The 10,345-nt window shown below is 38.3% G+C and overlaps 1 protein-coding gene across 1 annotated transcript in view; it reads left to right on the forward strand.

The window, feature by feature from the left end:
* ADAM10 (ADAM metallopeptidase domain 10) overlaps nt 1-10,345 on the forward strand; it is a 166,487-nt gene that overhangs the window by 77,322 nt on the left and 78,820 nt on the right. Inside the window, exons 3-4 of the mRNA XM_014581853.1 lie at nt 1,263-1,381; nt 4,417-4,575. Coding sequence (XP_014437339.1) covers nt 1,263-1,381; nt 4,417-4,575 — 278 coding nt within the window. The remainder of the gene's footprint in view (nt 1-1,262; nt 1,382-4,416; nt 4,576-10,345) is intronic.

Genomic DNA, 10,345 nt, shown 5'->3' on the forward strand with positions numbered 1-10,345 from the left:
GAAAGAGAGAAATCACTCCCTGAAGGGGATAGCCGCACCCCATCCCTTCTCCATTTTTTTCTTGAGATTTTGGGTATTCCCAGTGTTTTTCAAGCCACTGGGTCTGGGACTCAAACCGGAGATTTGGCCATGTGGGATCCAGCTATCTTCACCATGCCACTAGCTGGCCCCAGGAAGTTTGTTTTAATCTCCAAGTAATTTAGTTACTGTTTTCATCATCTTATTTTACCAAGTAGGAATTAGCCTGTAGACTTTTTATTTTTTTTTTAATTGCCAGAGGGCATATATGCTTGTGAGAGAGAGAGAGAAAGAAAGAAAGAAAGAAAGAATCTCCCAGTGGGGCCTGGTCATGTTGCAATTCTGCTAACTCCATTTTTCCATCCCATCAGGATTGGGGGTACACATGCACATGTGCCTTTCTTTTTAAAAGAATTATTTATTTAATTTTACTTAGTACTATTATTGTTGTTATTTTAAATCTGACCAGAGAGAGAGGGGGAAAGTGAGAAGGTAAGCCACCAGATCTCGGACTCGAACCACAGTCGATCATGTGTGAGTCCAGTGCCCCAACCACCACACCACCTGCTGGACCCCCTGGTAATTTTCAAGTTGCTAGCACTGGGGCAGCGTTTATTTTTTACTATATGCTAGACAGTTACTGTTTAATTGTATGAAATATAAAGTTTACCGTATTTAGGTTGACTTTTTTTTTTTAAAGAATTAGCCTTTATTATTAATTATTATTATTATTATTTTTCAATTTGACCAGAGAAAGAGAAAGGGAAAGTGAGAAAGCAGACCACCAATCCAGGACTCAAACTGTGGTTTCCCATGTGGGAGTTCAGTGCCTTAACCACCATGCCACCTGCTGGCCTCCTTAGGTTGACTTTTAAAAACAATATTTCCTTCATGAACGACAGAGGACCCTCAAGAGTGTCCTCACCTACAGTCCTCCCTGCAGCCATCCAGGATCACAGGTGTGTCGGTGCTTTCGGATAGACTTGGGATGTGACCCAGAGCCTTCTCCTACGGCTTACAGATTGGTTTAGCCGTGCTCTTGCCGCCTGTGCCACAATGACTGGGTCCTGGGTTAACTAATTTAGAGCAGAATTTTTATAAGAAAATCTCGGTCAGTGTAATTCCCAAATAGAGAAATTATATGTCATAGGTTCACATTTTGCAGACTTTCTAATAAAAAACAATTGTTTAAAATTTGGATCCTTTTAATTTCAGTTTTTCCCCCCTCCCATCCCATTTTGCAGACATTTCAACCTACGAATGAAGAGGGACACTTCCCTTTTCAGTGATGAATTTAAAGTAGAAACATCAAATAAAGTACTTGATTATGATACCTCTCATATTTACACTGGACATATTTATGGTAAGTTGAACCTTAACAGAATGCTTTTCTTCAATTTTTTTCTACCCAAGGAAATACGTAATTCTGAAGTATAAACACATATTTCAGAAAAAGTGGTATAAATCCTAAGTGAAGGAATCATGAAAGATGATGGTCTCACAAAGATGAAGTAATCCTTGGATCTGTCTTTACATTTATGTGTAATAGTGAATTGTGTAATATCTGACTTGGGAAAGGTGTAAGATTTTTACTCCCTTAATACCTCCAAGCCGTAGGCGTTTACAAATGATTTTTAATGATTTCTCTAATTTTCTGATGGTCAAGCAAGAAATACAGTACTAATTTTGTTGTGTTTTATAAGGATTGTGGAAAGATACAAAAGGAAACCATAAAGATCATTTTAGCCCAAAGTAATTGACAAAGTTGTTCATAGGGACATCCTCCCAGGACCTTCCTTATTCAGAATGTTTGCTTTTGTCATGATAGTAATAAGTTTCTCTTACAACATCAGATTAAAAAGGTATTGGATGGCTTAAGTGGGCACATTTAATCCAACAGAAAGTTACATCTGAAAGGAGGACAGAACAATTCATAGACGTCATAAAGGGCTTTCAAAAATCAAAGTCTTCGGGTAGCACTGGAGGTGGTAAAATGTTCTTGTGTCATAACTTTGAAGAAGTACTCAAGAGAACGCTCAGTTAGACACAGTTAAACTCTGAAATTTAGTTTGTATGTAGTGGGAAGATTTCCATTCAAATCACAGCATTATGAAAAATTAAGTGCCTATGGATATGTTTCTTACTGTTTTACTGTACCAGATAAATGAGGAATTTCTATATGTAAAAATATATTCTTACAGACTATACCTATATATTTATATTATTAAAAGCTTTTTGCGCTCATAATTCTGTAACTAAAGTAAAATGTATTTCTATCAGTCTAGGTTTTTTTGTTTGCCAGAAGGCACATGTGCTTGCCAGAGAGATATACAGAGGTAGAGGAGAAACCACCACTCATGGGGAATGAGCACGCCGCAATCCCTTCTCTTCAATCTCTCCTTTTGGGATTTTGGTCACTCACAAACATGGACCTGGTGTGTTTCTCCAGCTGCCAAGTTTGGGACTTGAACTGCATGTCAGTTATCTGGGATCTGGCTGGCTTAACCATGAAGCTGATCCATCAATCTAGATTAGAGTGTTCTGTTATTTTTTAAATTAACATATAATATTATTTTCTTGATCATTTATGTTGCTGGGAAAATGACTTAGCATTTCTGCCTCTTTTTTTACTAGGTAATGGTCAAGAAACATACATGATTATAAATAAGCTTGCAGATAAAAATAATGTCATTTAAAACATTAGTGTCTTGGGCTTTTCGCTTGAGTCTTTGATTAATCCAAAGCCAACTAATGAATGTTAACCTATAACTTAGAAATTTTTTTTTTTTTGAGAGGTTTTGCTATAGGGTGTGTGCGCTCGCCAGACAGAGAAACATAGAGACAGAAAGCGAGAAATCACCCCCCAGGGGGGATGGTCACGCCGCAATCCCTTCTCCTCCATTCTCCTGTTGGGATCTTGGGCACACATGCACACGTGCCTGGCGTGAGTTTTAAGCCACCAGGTCTGGGACGCGAACCGCGGTCGACTCTGTGGGAGACCAGCGACATAGCCATTACGCTAACTGCTGGTTCCCTGTAACTTAGAAATTGTAGAAAGCCTGACTTTGTATTTATTTATTTATTTTTCACATTTGCCAGAGGAGGGCATGTGTGCTTAACCAAGAGACAAATACAGAGAGAAAGAAAGGAAGAACCACCCCATGGGACCTGGTCATGCTGCTATCTCCTCTTCTCCATTTCTCCATCTGCTTGTGATTTGGGGCACATATATACGTGAACCCGGTGTGTTCTTCAAGGGACTAAGGGACAGATTCAAACCACATGGTTGGCCATGTGGGATATGATTCCTTTCACCACCAGGCCACTATGCAGACCCTGATTTTTATTTATTTATTTTAGTTGTTTATTTTTACAGTAGGGTACATGTGCTCTCCAGATGGTGGGGACAATGGGTAGAAAGTGAGAAATTAACCCCAAGAGGAGATGGCCACATCACTGTCCCTTGTCCTCCATACTACTTTTGGGATTTTGGGCACATGCACCCAGCATGATTTTCAAGCCTCTGGGTCTGAGACTCAAACGATGCAGTTGGCCATATGGGATCCAGCACCTTAACTTCCATGCCACCTGCTGGCCCAGATTTTGTTTTTTAATGGGGGAGTTTTAACAGATAAATTTAACTTTTAAATCCTCTTTCCCCTGCTTCCTACTCCTTCATGTCATTTGATTTTGGTGTTCTGCTTTTCTTTGTGTTTAGGCTAAGAATCAGAAATACCATTTTCTCCCTGTATTTTCTTTCAGTAGAGATTTATAATCGATGGGATAGTATCATAAATCTTTGTCCAATATCTTAAAAAGGATGATTGGTATACTTTTGTTCAAATTGCTGCTGAAATATCTGACACTTTTCTTCTTAAAAATATGCTTGTAAAACCTAAAGGTAGCAAAGAAGCCAAAAAGACTCATGCATAATATATCAAGTGGAAAAGGAGCTTTTTGTTCTTACGATAATTTCTATTTTCAAAAGATACTTTAAATATCTTTATTCTGAAAGTGTATATTAACATGTATTCTTGATTTTATTGGGTCACCAGAAAAGTCATGATGTATTTTCTGTGTTTTTCTATGCAAAAATGTCATGATTTTTCTGATGACCTATTAAGTTTAAGTTAGTTACTGTTAGGTATTAGGAGTATGATGGTCAATAAGACAGTATGTTTTTCATTGTTGTTATTAGTAACTATAAATGTTAGTAACTATAAATATTTTACTAGTTGCTGTTCACATCTAAAATTCAGCCTACTTGAAAATTAATTTCTGCAGTTAATTGGTATTTCAGGTTAATATATCATAGGTAAGAGTGGTGTTTTTAAAGGAAAATCAATAACATTTATGTGCAAATTAATTTTTTTAAGAATTTGTTGCTTTTGCTAATAGGTGAAGAAGGAAGTTTTAGCCACGGGTCTGTTATTGATGGAAGATTTGAAGGATTCATCCGGACTCGTGGTGGCACATTTTATGTGGAGCCAGCAGAGAGATATATTAAAGACCGAACTCTGCCATTTCACTCTGTCATTTATCATGAAGATGATATTAGTAAGTACTTAAGTGTTATCAAGTAGCCGTTTGCAAAAGGATATATAAATAGTTGAAACTATGAGCTGTTTTCTTTTTGAAGCTATTAATCAGGCTAAAAACATAGTTTTACAAGCAAAGTCTCAATTTCATGAATAATAGATCTATATAATGAGGCAGTTTCCTTGTCAGTCCATGCCAGGCGTACTTTGTTGATATGATACAGTCAATTCTATTTGAAGTATGAATCAAGCAAATCTGTTTGAACTAAAAATCCTCTATTCTCATATCAGCCAGTCTGTTTAATGCTAATACCTTTGTGTGTGCGGCCTACTGCACGTACAACGGCATCATTATCTTCTTAGGTAAATTTCAGTGTGGTTATTTGTGTAATATTTAAAGAACACTTCAGGTATTTTTGTTAATTTCTAAATCCTGTGAATATTTCTTTTTAGGATCACGAAATAATGACTTGTTCAGATTGGTAAAACTTAAGGTTTATTATGGATTTTGTCTTCCACTAGCATCTTTGTATGGTGGTAATTTGTTAGGAGAGTTCTTTTTCTGTATTTTAAGGATAGAAAATGTACTTGACATCACTTTTTTGATTTGTTTGCTTCTTTAATTACCAGAGAGTGTGTGTGTTCACCAGAGAGAGAGGGAGAGAGTGAATCCTCTAACGGGAGTCCCACTAGACTCCCAAAGGCTGGAGTGGGACTGGACCCACAGTTGCTAGTTGGCCATGTGAAATCTGACTCCCTGTTCATGGCCCTTAACTGCTGCACTATGGGGCTGGCCTTTGACTTCACTTTTTAAAATAATTTATTATTATTATTATTATTATTTTAATTCACCAGAGGAGGAAGGAGAGGGAGGGAAGGAAAGTGAGAAAGCCAGCCACCAGGTCCAGGACTCAAATCATGGTCAACCATGTGGGAGTCCAATACCTCAACCACCACATCGTCTGCTGGCTCCTTGACTTCAATTTTTAAGTCCACCATTGTTTATATGCCTATAGTTATCTAGCCATTCATATGCCTTTTTTTTTTTTTAAGAATTATTTTAGTTAACCTACTTTATTTATTTGTTTAAATTTACTTGAGAGGGACAGAGAGAGAGTAAGAGAGAAAGCGAGAAAGCAAGCTGCCAGGTCTGGGACTGGAACCATGGTTGGCCATGTGGAAGTCTGACACCCTTAACCACCACACCAGTTGCCAGCCCCTCATGTACCTTATTGAAATAGCACAGAAATACGTTGCTTTCATTTATATGCCTCTTGAATCCATATATATGTGTGTATTAGGTTGTTGGAAAAGTCATGACATTTTTCTATGCAAAAATGCATTATGACTTTCCCAACAACCACCCCCCACCCCACACACACAGACAAACAAAAAACTGTAATTAGATTAGACTAGTCTCTCAGTTTTTATCCATTTGTCTAACTTGTCAACTTTTTCCTTGCATCATTTTCTTTTCTACAGACAGGAACTTATTGTCAATAATTTTATTCTCACTCCTGGTAGTGTCTTGACAGGCTTTAACCATTTTGACTTTTTGCTTCATCAGCTCTGACAGTTTTCATAGTTCAGACTGACTACTTGTTATCTTTAATACTGGATTATTGAAAATAACATAGTTATTCTATGTAGGATGCATTTATGATTTTAGCTACTTGTAAAGTCATAAATTCTTTCTTGCTAACTTGCCTATATTTTCATTCGTTCCTATCTGATTTGTTTTTCAACTTCACGTACAAGTATTTTGGACTCTGCATTTCTCTTCAAGCTTCAGTCCTTCTATAGAAGTGGGAATATGAATTCCTTTGGCTTTCTTGTTTTTATGCCAACAGAATTATCCTCTACCTTGTCATGTGCCTTGCTTTGCAGTTTTGTTTTCATATTAGTTTAATCTTTTAACACATTTGCCTCCCTTACCAGGGTATGCAAGCTCTCCAAATAGTTTTCTGTTTTTTACTCCTTTAGTATTCAAAGTATCATTTATCTGTGCAGAAGATTCTTCATAAATACTTAATGAAATCTTAGAATATTTCCCCTGAAACGTTTTCTCAGAATTAAACTAGACCTTTTGAGGAAAGAAGAAGAAAAAAGTAATGTGACAGATTTTCTTTTCTGTTATATTTAATCATACTTTATTCTGTATATTTACCTCATTGTCTTTGTATTTTTCTTTTTCTTTTTTCTTTTTTTGGAGAAGTTTTTGCTGTAGGGCGTGTGTGCTTGCCAGAAAGAGAGAGAGAGAGAGAGAGAGAGAGAGAGAGAGAGAAATCACCCCCCAAGGGGAATAGCCACACCACAATCCCTTCTCCTCCATTCTCCTCTCAGGATCTTGGGCACGCACACACATGTGCTTGGCGTGAGGTTAAGCCACTGAGTCTGGGATTTGAACAGTGGTTGACTACATGGGAGTCCAACGATGTAGCCATTACTCCATCTGCTGGTCCATGCTGTTTGTATTTTACAAACTGTTAGACTTTCTATTGTTATTATGTCTCTGACTTTGGTTTTCTTCCTGTTTCTATTGGTATATAGTTTAAACATAGTCTGCTTTTGATTTACTTTTCATAAAGAAAATTGCATTTTCCCCATCGTATCTCACAATGTATCTTAATTTATGTCAGCTTTTCCTTTTTACCAAAGATGATGAAGGATCAGTGATAATAATAGTTCTCTATTGTTTTGGTGTTTAACATTGATTTTAGCACTTTTTTTATACTTGTTCAAATAATTACATGTTTGTGGTAGGAGACCTTTTCATAATTTAATATCAGTAGTGAGTGATATTAGAACTTAGAAATAGCAGTGTTGATGTCCTCAAAGCACCACCTTTATGGGCCAGCTCTGTTTGCACAGCGGTGATGCACTCCTCAAGAGAGGCTGGATCCCATATGGCAACCACTTGGATCCCTGGCCTTGTCAGCCTGAAACACGTAGGTATGTGCCTGGGATCAGGCAGGCTGGAGGACTGGAGGAAGGAGGTCATAGTGTGAGTAGGCCCTATGGAGGGTCTCATCTCCTTCTTTCTTGCTCTCATGTCTATCATGAATAAGGGAAGTAAAGTAGAAGTATTTAAAGTGGTTTTGTTTGTTAAGTTCTTTGGTAAATAGAAATATAGTGCTATGAGGATGGGAGTATGAGAAGGAATTGCCTTAAACAGAATTTTTAGTATTTACACATTTAGACAATTACTTTTTTTTTTTTGGAGAGGTTTTCGCAATAGGGTGCATGTACTCGCCAGACAGACAGAGAGAGACAGAGAGACAGAAAGTGAGAAATCACCCCCGGGGAGGTTGGCCACTCCGCAATCCCTTCTCCTCCATTCTCCTCTCGGGATCTTGGGCAAGCATGCATACGTGCCTGGCCTGAGTTTTAAGCCACTGGATCCGGGACTCAAACCGCAGTCGACTATGTGGGAGTCCAGCGACATAGCCATTATGCTAACTGCTGGTCCCATGACAATTACTTTTTTAAAAAAAGAAATATTTATTAAATTTTACTTATGATTATTTTTTAATCTGACCAGAGAGACACAGGGAGGGAGATGGGGGGAGGGGGAGAAAGTGAGAAAGGAAGTGAGAAAACAAGCCTCCAGGTCCAGGACTTGAACTGTGATTGACCATGTGGGAGTCCAGCGCCTCGACCACCATGCCACCTGGTGGCCCACTACAATTACTTTTGAAAAAAAGTTTCTGAAAATCAGTCATATTAACCATGGGTTAAGAAAAGAAAACATCTATGTATTAACCTTTTAGTTTCTTAGTAGTTACTATATTCTAGATTCTAGACTATGGTTGGCAAACTTTTTCTTGTAAAGGGACACAGTAAGTATTTTTGACTTTGGGGACCACATAAAGTCTTTGGCAACCTCTTAACTTTGCCATTGTGGTGCAACAGCAGCCATAGAAATACATACATAGATGAGGATAGCTGTTTTCCAATAAAACTTCATGGAAACTTAAGTTTGAATTTCATATAATTCTTTTTTCCTTTTTTTGGAGAGTTTTTTGCTATAGGGTGCGTGCGCTCGCCAGAGAAACAGTGAGAGACAGAAGGCGAGAAATCACCCTGCAGCGGGGATGGCCACGCCCCAATCCCTTCTCCATTCTCCTCTGGGGATCTTGGGCACGCATGCAAACGTGCTTGGCGTGAATTTAAGCCACTGGATCCGGGACTCGGACTGAGGTCAGCTACATGGGAGTTCAGCGACATAGCCATTACGCTAACTGCTGTTCCTTGATTGACTCTTCAGTAGTTCCTTTTAGAATATCAAAGGTCCCAGTATTAGTAGCAAGAGTAGTCGTTACTGTTTAATGTGTACCTGGCATCATATCAAGCTCTTTATGTAGAGCATTTAGTGTAATCATCACAATAACCGTAGGAGGTATTGGCACACGTATTTTCTTTACCTTACAGGTAAGGAAACCAAGGCTTAGATTGGTCACGTCACTTGCTTGTGCACCTGGTTCTTTACCATGTGCTTGTCTGCTTCACTCATGGAAGGAAGCTGCAAATTCTCACTGCCTTTACTCCAAGGATCTCTGGGACTTTTCTGAAATTTATATGCCTTACTAAAATCATACATTTGCATCTATTGCTGTTTTAAACCACATTGTCTCCTTAATGTATTTAGTATTGGATGTTTTATAACTAATTAAAAGAGAGAGGATGCCCTTTAATGTATTTGAGTTGTTGGAAAAGTCATGATGTATTTTTTCTATATAAAACTGTGTCATGACTTTTCTTTCTTTTTTTAAATAATTATTTAACTTTAGTTATTTATTTAAATTTGACCAGAGGGACAGAATGAGAGAGAGAAAGAGAGAGAGGGGGAAAGTGAGAAAGCAAGCTGCCAGATCCAGAACTTGAACTGCAGCCAGCCAAGTAGATGTCCAGCACCCTTAACCACCATGCCACCTGCTGGCCCCGTGTCATGACTTTTCTGACAATATTACTGTTCACATATAATTTGCTCATTGGATTTTTACAGCTAAAGTACTGCATGATTGTTTTTGTCATTTTGTATATGACTGTGTGAACTTTACATCCATGTATATGTTACCCTCATCAGAAAAAAATGGTGGGGCCAGCAGGTGGCATGGTGGTTAAGGTACTATATTCCCACATGGCCAACTATGGTTCGAGTCTGAACCTGGTGGCTTGCTTTCTCAATTTCTCTCTACCTCCCTCTGGTCAAATTAAAAGATAAATAATATAACAAATAAAATAAATAAATCTTAAAAAATATAAAACGAAACAAATGGAGGTCGACTGCGGCTGCTGGTCACTCTTCTGCAGGATGGGATTTGTTAAAGTCGTCAAGAATAAGGCCTACTTTAAGAGATATCAAATGAAATTTAGAAGACGACGAGAGGGTAAAACTGATTACTATGCTCGGAAACGCTTGGTGATCCAGGATAAAAACAAATACAACACACCCATATACAGGATGATAGTTCATTTAACTAACAGGGATATCATTTGTCAGATTGCTTATGCCCGTATAGAAGGGAATATGATAGTCTGCGCAGCTTATGCACACAAACTACCAAAACACGGTGTGAAGGTTGGCCTGACAAATTATGCTGCAACATACTGTACTGGCCTGCTGCTGGCCCGCAGGCTTCTCAGTAGGTTTGGCATGGACAAGATCTATGAAAAGGTCAAGTGGAAGTAACCAGAGATGAGTACAATGTAGAAAGCATTGATGGTCAGCCTGGGGCCTTCACCTGCTATTTGGATGCAGGCCTTGCCAGAACCACCACTGGCAATAA

This window comes from Tupaia chinensis, unplaced genomic scaffold (genome assembly GCF_000334495.1).
Source record: "Tupaia chinensis unplaced genomic scaffold, TupChi_1.0 Scaffold000063_1, whole genome shotgun sequence".
Taxonomy (NCBI): Eukaryota; Metazoa; Chordata; class Mammalia; order Scandentia; family Tupaiidae; genus Tupaia; species Tupaia belangeri.